Below are 13,030 nucleotides of genomic sequence, written 5' to 3' on the forward strand. Positions count from 1 at the left end.
TCAAGATGCCTTTATATGAGATCCACATATTGATTTTACTAGAAAGTTGTAGAGAATAATTTTTGAATGGAGGAACTTGATTTTTTAAAAACTGTGGTGGTGATAGTGTCAAATTCTAATTTTTCAATGTCTTTAGGTCTCTTATAACCCTTAAACCTGCTGTGCACTTAAAGCTTTTTTCAGATCTGTCTTGCAAAACTTCTCTCATCACTCTGCACTACTTTAGAGCACATCTTTTTTCCCCTGAAAACATTCATTTCTTCTTTGGTACTTTCTCTTCTATAATACCTGTTCTACAAGTGAAGTTAAATTGCCATAGGCAGAAGGTAACTGATTTTTGCATGTGACTAGAGCTTCGCTCTCTTCCTCCTCTCTGCTCAGAGCCTTAAAATTGCTAATGCTTTCTTCTTCTTGTAACATGTTTGTTAAAATCAACTCAAATATATAATGAATGGCTGACCCATTTGATGGAGTGTTGGGAACAGGGACTTATTTGATGAGGGCTGGTTGTTTGTTTTGGTTTTTTTTGTTCCTTTTTTACAAACTTTGCTATCTCAAAAGAAGCAGAGGGTTTTTTTTAAGAGGCCCTCCTGATACTTAAAGAAGAAATAACAAGATTGCACAGATGAGGCTTCTTCAATCATTTCCCAGGTTTCCTTTGACATTATTAGTGAACCAAGCCAATTTAGCTAAAATCTGTGTGTATGAAAGGCTTTGAACTTGAGGATTAGAATCCATGTGTTCTTTTTGGATGTGTTGCAGCTCACTCAGACTACTGTGGAAGCATGAATGTAAAGGAGTTCTACAGAGAAGATCGTCATCTTGGTGTGAATGAGGAATCAATATGTAAGTACAATGATTGATGTAGTCTCAGTCCTGGGCTCTGCACCTGCTTGTTGCTGCAGTATCAGACAGCCCCTGACACTGTGGAAGCTACAAAGTAAATATTTGGTTTGCATTTTAAATGTGGGGGGGATGGTGATGCCCGTGGTCTACTGCAGTATATCCCCCAGCAAGTTTCCTTCCCCTGAAGTTTGCTTTGCAGTTTTTGGGTTGATAACTGATGATGTGAGAACCTGAACAAATCTACCCTGTAACAGTCTTGACTTGATCCTGGCTTTATCCCATTAATCAACTGTTACCACAACCAACAGGTGATGACTGTAAAGGGAAGAAACATCTTGAATTATACACCACAGACCACATGCAGTCCTCACAGGCTAAAAGGGTAGCAAGGACCATTTGGCACACCTTTTCTTCTGCAGGTTGACTTGGACAATTTTTGTTTTTGCTTTTATTTTGCATTGCAATCTCACACTGTTAATCACACCTTTTGTGTTTGGGCTTTTTTCCTTCCTTCATCTATCAAAGTAGGGTAAAAATGTAAAGTGCCTAGACAACTAACTTCCTTAACACCTCTTCTGTCTGAATTCTTGCTCTGACTTTGGCTTTTGTACAAACTTGACAGGCTGCTTACCTATTAGTGAAAGCAAGGTGTAGGGCAATGTGCACCTCATGTGTTAGAAGGAACAAGTCAGATTGTTAGTTTATTGCACTTTGGGGAGATCTTGTGCTTGCTAGGTTGAAAAGCTGACTTTAAATGAAAGCAAGGTGTAAGATACTGGTATGCAGATTATTTGAATAAAGGGGTTTTAACATTTTATTTTTGTTCTAGTGATAGTTGATTTTTACAGGAATCTTATATAGGGATAGAATCTACCTTGTGAGAGCCTTCCCTAGCTTGAATGACAGAGGCATCAAGGATCTGTTGAGTGCCCTTTATTCAGAAAAGGCAAATTATTTGAGACACTTCAGTCACCTAAATGATTTGCAAAACATTGAATTGGTATATCTATAATCCCTCAGATTAACCCAGACATATCTGCTAATCTAAAAATGTAGAATTAATTTCTAAACATATGCAGTGTAGTTTGTTCTGTAGAAAGATTGGTCCTAGTCTTGGACATAGTAATTGTTGGCCTCAGCAGGCTTTAAGTTACAGCATTTTACTGCAGTGCATTGGATGGGGGGTGCTGGTGGTGGTAGCTTTGTTCTCTTCAAGAGATACAAAACTGTCCTACTGAACATCCTTGGGAACACTCAGCTTAATGAAAATTTATTGTTTGTAACTTTTAGCTGGGAATACTTTCTATTATTTATCAGTATTTCTTAGACATCACTGGAATTTCAAATTTTTAATTCTCGCTTCTGCACAATAACCCAGATAATGAGCTTGATGTATAGTTTTGAACAAATGAGATGTTTTTAAAGTGATGATGTGCTTAAAGCTTGTTTTTGTGGTAGTGCTCTTGCTTTTCTCTGCTATACTTTGCATGGCATTGTTAGATAAACATGTTATAAAATGTAAACTTTGATTTTGGAAAAGCAATATTCTAACTGCACAGGTAGTGTTCAGTCTGTTTATCTCTGTCCATGAGAATTCAGTTTCTAAAATGTCTTGGTTTTACTTGACTTCATATTTATTAGTGGCTTACTTTGCTTTAAAATAGTGAAGAGCCAAGTTTGAGATTACTGAAAGCTATGATTTAAAATGCTGCAGAACATGTAATGGGCAGGGGACAGAGTCTTGTTTTACTGCATGTACCAAAGAGAACCTTCAGCTCCTTTGTGTCTGTTACCAATATGGAGTTAATTTGTTATAATCCAGGTTACTTTATGCTTCACGTGTTGCGAACAGTGGGAGCAACCGGATGGCTTGTGTCACAGAAGGTGTTGTCTCTACTTTGGCTGGCCATTCTCTCTCCAGGTTACTATTCTAATCTCTGTGTGTGTGTGTGTGTGTGTGTGTGTGCACTGCCTGTTCCTTTTGGCAAGCAAGGGGCTTACACTAATTCAGCTGTGCTTGTGCTGTAGCTTTTGTGTCTTGAAATGCACGTGCTACTTTATTGACCAGGATGTGCTTAATGAGAGGGGGTGTTTCTGTTCACAGGCATTAGGAGACTAACCAGACTCTTTCATGAGGGAACAAGTGTGTGAATAGCACTGAATGTGGGGTGTCAAGAATAATGGGGTGTGTTTGGTTTGGCACTCACTTGCTATATTGGTATTCTTCTAACCAAAAAACTGCTGCTGCTAATCTGTGTGTTTCCTGGAGCATATTGAGGTCTCCAGTGTGTGATAACTTATGTTCAGACATTATACTGAATTTCCAGCAAGGTAGCATTGCCATGACAAATGAGCACTTCATCTCCTTGCATGGCTGTTGACCTTGTTGAGTACAATGCTGTCATACTTGTGATATCTAGATGTCAGTAAACTGCATGCATTGCCTTACTCATGCATTTCTCCACTCTGCAAAAGTATTGTTGGCCACAGCTGCGTGTCCCTCTGCTTGGTTTCTTTGAACATGTGCTGCAGTAATTACATTTCACACTCCCACCTTTTGTCTTCTAGGGAGGGCAGCTTCTGGTATGTTCAGGTTGCTTAAAACTGGATGGTATCAACTTGTTACTCTGATGTCTTTGCTCAAGGTGTTTCTTGTAAGAAGGTGTGTATCTTTCAAAATAATTGTTTTGTGAACAAACAAATTAATTTACCCAGTTATATTATAATATAACTAATTATGGTAAATGTGTTCTTTCTTGTAAACTTTCCTGTCTTTCTCTAGATGCCTTCCGAGGAACTACAAGTGGTTACTGTTTCTTATCCCACTCCTGTTTCTACTAGGTATGTCAATTGTTCACTTGCAATACCAATCAGCATGTTTACTACAGCTGCTCCAAAAATGCATTTTGAGTTGATTTGTGAAGAAGATGCAGAACTGAAAAAGAGCAAGTTTGTTTGTGAACAGGGCAGTAATTCAAGTTTCCAGGGAACTGATAAGTCAGCGAGCTTTCCCCTTGTCATGAAAGCAATATCCTTGATTTAATTGCATAGAGCTCTTTAGAAGGAGTGCCTGAGTAAGTAAATGCACTAAAGTCCTTTTTTTCTTTACCTCCCTTCAATGGAGTAGCAGTGAAAGAGTAGGCTGGGTGCTGATTGCTTTGTCAGTCTCCACAGAAGTGTGGTTAAGTGTTTACCAACTCATCCAAAGTCTTCCCTTTGTTCCTAGAGCATGTTTTACTTGCTTAAGATACTGCTGACTTTAGTAGACTGTGTTCCAGGCCAGCTGTCAACTTTGAAATGAAACAAACTGAAGTATTTCCCAGAAGTGCTGGGTCATTTCTGAAAAACAGTTTCATGCCTTTGAGAGTCTTAAAAACTTGCAGTTATTTTGTGGAGAAGATGAAGCTTCTTGGAAACTTACAGGGGGGATTCAAAGTTCTCAGTGTAAGGGTGAACAAGAAAAGAATTTACCCTGTGCAGAAAATGCTGCTGCTTCCCATTAAGATATTGCAAAAATAAGTGTAATCTTGTGAAATAATCTTTTATTTCCACAGAGGCCTGAGTTACTTCCAACTTTTATTAGCTATTATGCAACGTGATATTTAGTAAATATATAATGCACAATATTTTCCATTATGGTAAAAAGCAGCATTTACATCTGCCTTCAGAAAACCTGGCCTGTCTTAATCAGCAAATGTGGCCAAGGTGCCAGGGAAGCAGTAGTATGAGTTTAGGCTTGTAACATGATTTATGTAAGTGCAAGTTTCTGCCTCACAGCTGTGTGAGTGGGACTTACAGCTGTTCCCTGATACTCTTGAGTGCTTGTTTTAAAAATTTTAAAGCTGACTCATGGTGATTTTTGTTTAGACTGGAGCAGTGTCCATTGTGTGGCACCTGCCTTGCAAACTCAAGGTAGCTGTATCCTCAAACAGACCATATGTAGACAGAAGCAGTCAAAAGGGAGAATTCTTTTGAACACGTTGGTTTTTGTTTATTCTAGGTTTGTGGTTCTGGGGGCTTAATGGCTTCATTTCATTAATACCTCCATTGAACTGGACAAGAATTGACACAACACAGAGAGCAGATGATTCTGTTCATGTTCCTGAACCACAAGATGATTCTTTTCATTCTGTGCAACCTCCAAAGGTAAGGGAGAACAATCTAGGGAAGAACTTGCATCTATTTTAAGACCTCTTAACTCGTATGTCTTCAATATTTTGTAATAACTACTTGCTGCACAAGAGTAATGTAAATCAACATATTTTTATGTATTAAAACATTGTCTTTATACTTTAGGATACCATAAATGTCTTTGACTTTGGTCGCATAAGTGAGCTGGAGAAGCAAATGGCCTTTGTGTCTGACAGATGCCATGACAGAAACAAAGAATACAACAAAGTGATGAGCCTACTCCAGAATCTTCAAGATCAGGTTGACACCATGGGTGACAGAAGTGAAACACTGAATTTAATAAAAAACGTGATGAATCAACATCTTAAAGATATGAAATTGGAGGAAAAGGTAAGACAGTCAGTTATTATTGTTTCCTGCTATTGATTGAAGTGTTCTGTTTTACTAATGCAAATTGTGAGCAATTTGATTGGAGGATTCTTTTTAACCAATAGAAATAGCCAATAGGGAGTAGTTGTGGGTATTTGTTCCTCCCTTGTTATTGCTGACAAAGGATTAATTCCAGACAGGTGACCTAAAGTAGATCTCTGCATTGCTGAAAAGCTGCTGGATTTATCTCGTTTCCACACAGATAAAGAAAACTATAGGAAGGACAAGTGACAAAGCAGGGATTTTAATAAATGTCCCTGTATATAACCCCTACTACAGCTAAATCAGACTTTTGTATTTATTACACATTCTATAATTTCTCACACTACCTGCAGGGAAAATTACTTAAATATTTATAGAATGCTTTGCAGAAAATATCAGTTATGGTATTTGTGCTCCAAAAGAAAATACACCTCTTTCTCTTGCCTGTTTTTTAAGACTGACTTCCTGGCTTTACATAAAGAACATGAGTTGCGCATCCAGACGCTGGAAGATCTTCTTAGAAAACTCTCAGCTGAATCCAAGGTATTGACACTGAGCTTTGCTGACTTGTTCTAATTGTAACCTGTTGGTAAAACAGTCTGAGTTTTATTTGCTGTCCCAAACAGCAGTTTCCTTTACTCTGGCTATTACAGTTCCCTAAGTCTCAAAGCTTAATTGTGTTTTTGCTCCCCCTTCTTGGAGAGGGTTTCATTCCAAAGTTTAAAAATTATTCCCTGGACCATTGAGGCAGGTTCTATTTGGAATGAAACCTTGTTATACAGAGGCATAAACATAATTGTGAGCACAGTCCCATACAGGTGGTGCTTGAATTTATTTTCATATAACATTCTTTATCCTCTTTCTGTCATTTGAGTTTCTTTGTATATGTTAAAACTTAACTTTGGTATTTTTCAGGACATTCAGAAGGAGTTTGACCTGGCCAAATCAAAATCAGTGAGGTATAAGCACTTTTCAAATATTTTGCTTTTTCATTCCTGATGCCAACTGACAGTGATCCTTATCTTCTGTCAGTGAACCAACCCTGAGAGGTTCCATTGTCAGCAAGAGCACTTCTGCCATGTACTGGATTTCAACTGTGATGCTGAACATCAGCACAGGACCCTTCTCTACAGTGGGGGCAGCCCTACAACTACACTTCCATTAGAGAAAATTATTTATGTAGTGGAGGAGAGGGAGGGACTTCTCATCCTCTTATAAATGCATTAGTTTTCCTTCTGATCACTTAATGAAATATGCAGTTACTGCTTTTGATGGGCTTTATATTTAAATTCTTGAACTCTATCAATTCTAATTTTTGTCTCTTGTTTTTTGCTCATTTGCTGAATTGCCATTTAAATTAGAATTAAATGTAAAATGGCTTTAGAATGATGGTTGAGACCTTTTTCCATTGCATTCACTGGTCCCTGATCTGTGTTAGTCATATATGAGCTGCAATTTGTAACTCAGCACTGCCTCTGGAGTTACTCTGGTTTGAGTGAGGTAGCCTGAGACTCACTCTAAGCAGAGGCAAACTCACACAAAGTTGGATTGGTTTGCCAGAAGCCCTTTAATTCCCCAAAATCTGTGTAAGTTTGAGTTAGTAACTTGTCAGCCTGCTGATAATAATAAATTTTCCCATTAGTTCAAAATACTTTGAATTTATTAACTCTAAGTATGCCTTAATGAACAGCATGTTACAACTGCAGGTTCACTGTGTGCATTGTGGTGAACAGTTCAACTAGGAAAGCACTTTGTATTAGACAAGTATATTCTCACACCTTTGGAATTTGATGGAATTATTCCAACTACTCTTTTCCTAATGATTGGCTCCTTGTTTTTGTCAGAGATGATGATCAATACAGTCTACTTATGTCCAAAATTAAAAAGCTAGAACTGGAGCTGGCCTCTATGAAATCAGAACTGTTATCTGGGGAAAGTGTGAAGATGAGTTGTGAGAAAATGGATGTCATTCATGAAAAAGTAGGTTCTGCAATTTCTCTAACTGTCCCAGTAAAATTTGGTATTACTTGGTTTTGTTCACTTTCTTGAAATGTACTGCAGTCAGTAACATGGGGGAAGCATTAAAGAATGACAGTGCTGTATGTAGGGTTACTGTGAATTTTCTACAATGGCAGGGGTTTGCTTGTAAGTTAGGACATAGTAACAGTTCTCTATACAGTACTTTGTTGATATATTTTGCTAACCCATAGAAATATGGAAAAGAAACTCATGTAAAAGCAAATTAGATTTGTTTTGTGAGAGTTATTTCTAAAAATCTTGCCTAAGTTGTTTTGAAGTGTTTTGAAAAGTCTGACTGGAATGTAGCCAACAAAATACTGCAGTATTGATATGGGATTATCAGCTTTTATTTTATGACTTGTGATAACAGTCTAGCTATGTCCCTGTTGTATATTTATATATATAAAAACTAATAATTCTCTTTATTAATGGCTTCTATTAGGTAGATGCCCAGGTCAAAGAATCTGTCAAGCTAATGCTTTTTGGTGATCAACAAGAAGACTTTCCTGAATCACTTCTCCAGTGGCTTAGCTCCAATTTTGTGAGCAAAAGTGATCTACAAACTTTGCTGCGGGATCTTGAGATGCAGATCCTCAAGAATATTACTCTCCATATGTCTGTAACAAACCAAAAAGTAACATCTGAAGTAGTTACAAATGCTGTGACTAATGCAGGGATTTCTGGAATCACAGAAGCGGTGAGTGAGTTTTAAGGCTTCAAAAGTTCAATTAAAAGTGGAAAGTGTTGTTTCATGGGTATTTTGTGAAGCAGGACTATCAACATAAATGTTAATGATTTTAGGAGATGGCAGGAACATCAGTTGAAATGAGGAGAACTGCAGAAAATGCTTTATCAAGTGTGTTCTCACAGCATTGCTTGTTGCCTGTTGTGAATGCTTGTGTTTTTTCAAAGTGTGCTATCTTGGAAATTGAATTCCCAAGAAACAAGTATACCAAAGAAGTGCAAGTTCAGGTCTTGGGAAGAAGGAATGCAGATTTAAAAAAAAACAAAACAAAACCAGCAGTCAAGATGCATTATGAACTTGTATTTTAAGACAGACAGCCATGCATTAAAAGTTGCCTCTGTCTTGACAGAGGCTTTTGAAGACTTGTGATGAAGTGTAGCATCTCAAAAAGATGCTTGCAACTTCACAGATATGTAAATACCATTTTTTATCACTTGATCTTATTAAAATACTTTTTCTTCCACTCTCTTGTATGTGTACATCTCTAGCAAGCACAGATTATTGTAAATAATGCACTGAAACTCTACTCTCAAGACAAGACTGGGATGGTGGATTTTGCCTTGGAATCTGGAGGTAAGTAGTAGAGGAAACACCATTTTTACTAGTTATGCTTTTAGCAGTATTTATTAGAAATACTAAAATGAAGAGTAAGGGCTAGTAGAGCATTATTGTGTGCTGCCTCAACATCAGATCAGTGCAATCTAAGTATTAGATCTTAACAATATCTTTAATCTGGTATTCAATAAGCTTTTATATCTTAGTTACTCATTCCTTCTTGAAGACTTTTATTTCTGCTAACCTGATGTGTCTTTTTTGAGGTGGCAGCATCCTGAGTACTCGCTGTTCTGAAACCTATGAGACCAAGACAGCATTAATTAGCCTCTTTGGAATTCCTCTGTGGTACTTCTCTCAGTCTCCCAGAGTGGTGATTCAGGTAATTAAAGGCCAAGTAAACAAATGCAGCAATGGTATTTTGTGTTGAGTGGTTTGGATGGCTCTTTGGGTGCTGGGTGTATCTCTAATATGTTGGGGGCACAGGTACTTTGAGCTGTGTTGCCAAGAGGGGGATTCTTCTGGCAGTCCCTGGGCACAGCTTAAGTCCTACTCTAGGAAAAGTGTGACTCACAGGAAGCTTGGGTAGTGCATTGGGCTTGTGCAAAGTGTGAGGGCTGGGAGGGTTCCTGTTGAGAACTAATCTCAAGGTAGATCTTCACAACACCACTAGTAGCTCAGGTGGGTATGGTGTCTTCCTCAGGAGTTTCACCAAGATTATTTCTGCCTCTTACTATTTAAGACTGTCCCTAAAAACTCAGAATTCATTACAACTCTTTATTACAATAAAAATAAATTAAAAAACACTGTAGCATTGTTTTTGCTGTTGTGTCCCATCTTGTTCTCTCCACCTTCTTTCTGTGCAGCCAGACATGTATCCAGGAAACTGCTGGGCTTTCAAAGGATCCCAGGGCTACCTTGTGGTGAGACTGTCCATGAAGATCTATCCAACTGCCTTCACACTGGAACACATACCAAAAACTCTTTCACCAACAGGAAATATCACCAGTGCTCCTAGGAATTTTTCAGTATATGTAAGTCTGTCTGTGTTCTATCCTTGGAAAATAGTAACTTGAGGGAGAACAGCTAAGAAGATCATAAACTGTTTTATTCACTGCTCTTAAAAATAGCTTTTATTTATGAGCTTTGAGATTATGAATAAGTGTTGCAACTAATTTTGGGTTCTTTACTCTTGCTCTATACAGTAGTAAATATGTTTGGAGGGAAATAAATTTTATTTGATCTCATTCTTTCATACACTGTTTTATCCTCCCTTTCCATTCTTCCTCTCACTACCCACTATTCCTCCCATTTTGTCTCTGCACCTTATCTGTGATGTGCCTTAATTTTTTGAATTCATTTTACCCAGCAGCACAGTTGTGTTGGCAGGGTTTGGGCACAGAGCAGAGAGCAGTTATGATGATTGAGAACTTTGTCAGGCTTTTCTACATGCTGAAAAAGTCACCTGCAAGCATCTGAATCTTGACTCCAACCTTGATGTTTGCCTCACTCTTTGTCCTGAGCAGTTCATATTGTACACTGTGATATGGGTTTGGCCATGAAAATTAAAGACTTTGGCATGAAAACACATAAACAGCACAACTATTTACAGGGCAGGAAACTGGAATACAGAGCTGTGCTTGAACTTTAAATTATATGGGAAACATTCTGATCCTGGTTTGATAGACCTTCAAGTGCTGTCTCTTGATGCTCTATGTAGACATGCTTCTAGTTTGGGTTTGATTGGAAATTTTATGGAAGCAAAAATCTTTATTCTGTTGCTACAGGGTCTGGATGATGAATATCAAGAAGAAGGCAAGCTTCTAGGAGAGTATGTCTATGATCAAGATGGAGAACCACTGCAGATGTTTCCAGTGATGGTAAGTCTGGATTATAAGATTGTGTCAGGAGCAAGTTACTTTTATTTTCTACACTTGTGTGCAATGAGCAGTGAAGGGAAAAGGTGTTGTTCTCACCTAGACACTGTAGAAACTGAGATAGAAAGTATCCACCTACCTCTGCCTCAAAACCTATAGCCTAAATAGATGAGAGGGGAGGAAGGTTTGTTGCTGTGTGGACACAAATGATGGGAAGTTGCTAAACATGGGAAGAGTCTGTTCCATGCTGCTTCAGACTCACAAATAATTGTAAGGCAAAGAAGGTTCTGTTCAAAGGAACAGAAAATTCCCAAGGCATAACTTAGGTTCCTACAAGTATCAACAGTCTTAATAACTGAGAAAGGGTTCTGACATTAACAGCTGCAGCTGAAACTGCTTTATGTGTTTGCTTTTTTTTCTTCTCCAGGAGAAGAATGAAGATGCATTCCAAATAGTGGAGCTGAGGATCTTCTCTAACTGGGGCCATGCAGAGTACACCTGCCTTTATCGGTTCAGAGTGCACGGGAAAGCTGCCGAGTAACGCACACTACAGCTGGGGTGGCTGCTTTGTACATTTGGTTCCTAATCTGTATATACTGGGAAGCTACAACACTGGAATCTGTACAGGATGAGGATGCAAGGTGCACACTGCAGAACTATTGATCCTCTGGTGAAGGCAGAAGACTGTCAGCAGAAAATGTATAAACCCCAATTTTTATTTGCTCTAAGGCTCAGCTTGTAATTGCCAGTTCGCTTCATATTTCTGTGTCCATGCTGAGAGAAATAATGCATGCAAACAGCTCTGGTTCATAAAGCCCAGTTGGCAAACAGGTGACATATTTTATTACAAATGAATGTATAGGTTTTTTAAAAAGAATAAACCACACTTTCTGCAACTAGGAATCTGTTCTTTTTTAATCCAGGACTTAACTGCATACTTTTGCTAGCTTGGCACCAAAAGCCAAAAACTGTGGTACATTTTGAACACTGACTGTGGCTAAAGGTGTCCTTCAGTTCACAATTGGTTTTGACCTTTTTGGTGGATCCAAAAGGGCTTCTTTGCTACATGTTGAATATAATAAATACTACTGTCAGGGAAAGCTAACACAACCAAAACCAGTTTAAACACCAGCGACTGAGAATGCTTTACTGTAATTTGTGACTGCAAATTGCTCTAAAAGTCAGGGATAACTTTAAGTAACTGAAGTTATTTTAAGAGTTTTTACCATGGCAACTTGGCCAGTTTGTTCTTTTTTTAGTGTCAATCCTAAATCGACCTTGATGTACTGACTGACTGGCTCAGAGCTGATAAGCCTGCTGAATTGTTCAGTAAACACTGCTGTACAGCAGTTGCATTACCTTAGTTTGTCAAAAGTGATCTCTTTGGGACAAGATCTCCTTAGACTGATTGTTACACTCCATAAATGTACTGTGAGAATCTGGTGTGTGAGAAAATAAGCCTGAAGTAATTCTTGCTGTGTCACATTTACAAGAGGGACTGGAGCTCAGCGCTGCTGTGTGCAAGCACGGGCATTCCTGATCTCCCCACAAGCCTTAGCCTGCTACCAGAGCAGCAGAGTTGCTCTTGGAAACAACATTTCCACCTAGAACAAGATCAAACTGCTTCCTGCCCCCCTTAGCCTTGCTGCTTTGAAAATCCTTTTTGGAAAAGATTCCCAAAATTCACTTGTATGCAGAATTTTTATCTTGCTGTTCTAGTGCATTTTGTAGTTACACAGAACTGTTACCACATGGACCTGCTGACTGGTTTTCTGAATTGAGTTATGTATGTTGCACAACAGTCCTCGAATGTTTGAAATACAAAAAGTTTCCATGTGAAGAACTTTTTCACAGAACCTATGGCCTACGCAGAGTGGTAGATGAACACATGTACAGGTGTTTTCATATTATAGGTTACATATTTAAAATTAGAATTATCCTGTATAAATTGAAGTTACGTAGCTGGGGGGGGGAATATTTTGAATAACACTAACTTATTTTTAAAAAAAAGCAAGATAGGACTTTGTGCAATGTATTTTTGTAAATGCTTTTCAAAATGTCTGTTATTCTTTGCTGCCTCCAAACTGACAAGATGCTATTGAGATGTTTAAATAAAGAGTTTTAATTTTTGAAAGTGCATGTAATACTTGAAACAAGAAATAAAGCCTCTTTTCTGTATTTTTTTTTTTTTACTAGCTGCTTAAGTAAGTGAGGAAAGACTAATTTTAAAATTGCCCCATGCTTGGGCAGAGGTGGGGGGATTTCACTCAGGCTTTTACAAGGGCTTTACGGGGAGCAGTGTAAATATCAGAGGTGGAGATTTGGGGAAAAAGCTGTCTGACTTTCAGCTGTGTGAAGGGTGGGAGGTTGGATTAACGTCCTCAGCGAGTCTGCCTGCGCTCCATCCACCGTTCCTCGATCTTTATTACCTTTTTTATCAATTCTGCAC

The 13,030-nt window shown here is 38.3% G+C and overlaps 1 protein-coding gene across 15 annotated transcripts in view; it reads left to right on the forward strand.

The window, feature by feature from the left end:
- The window catches only part of SUN1 (Sad1 and UNC84 domain containing 1), a 32,688-nt gene extending 19,929 nt beyond the window's left edge, over positions 1–12,759 (forward strand). For 7 of the 15 annotated variants that reach the window (XM_079321157.1, XM_079321168.1, XM_079321170.1 and 4 more), the window contains 16 exons: positions 763–846; positions 1,155–1,265; positions 2,669–2,767; positions 3,415–3,508; positions 3,629–3,687; positions 4,847–4,992; positions 5,143–5,367; positions 5,845–5,931; positions 6,304–6,347; positions 7,233–7,368; positions 7,850–8,104; positions 8,641–8,725; positions 8,971–9,086; positions 9,571–9,738; positions 10,492–10,584; positions 11,009–12,759. In XM_079321157.1, coding sequence (XP_079177283.1) covers positions 763–846; positions 1,155–1,265; positions 2,669–2,767; positions 3,415–3,508; positions 3,629–3,687; positions 4,847–4,992; positions 5,143–5,367; positions 5,845–5,931; positions 6,304–6,347; positions 7,233–7,368; positions 7,850–8,104; positions 8,641–8,725; positions 8,971–9,086; positions 9,571–9,738; positions 10,492–10,584; positions 11,009–11,122 — 1,916 coding nt within the window. In that variant the 3' untranslated portion in view covers positions 11,123–12,759. Of the gene's footprint in view, positions 1–762; positions 847–1,154; positions 1,266–2,668; positions 2,768–3,414; positions 3,509–3,628; positions 3,688–4,846; positions 4,993–5,142; positions 5,368–5,844; positions 5,932–6,303; positions 6,348–7,232; positions 7,369–7,849; positions 8,105–8,640; positions 8,726–8,970; positions 9,087–9,570; positions 9,739–10,491; positions 10,585–11,008 lie in introns of those variants that run through there. The other 8 variants (XM_079321160.1, XM_079321166.1, XM_079321167.1 and 5 more) reach the window with 3 other exon arrangements.
- Positions 12,760–13,030: the final 271 nt, after the last annotated feature.

Source organism: Erithacus rubecula (assembly GCF_903797595.1).
Source record: "Erithacus rubecula genome assembly, chromosome: 17".
Taxonomy (NCBI): Eukaryota; Metazoa; Chordata; class Aves; order Passeriformes; family Muscicapidae; genus Erithacus; species Erithacus rubecula.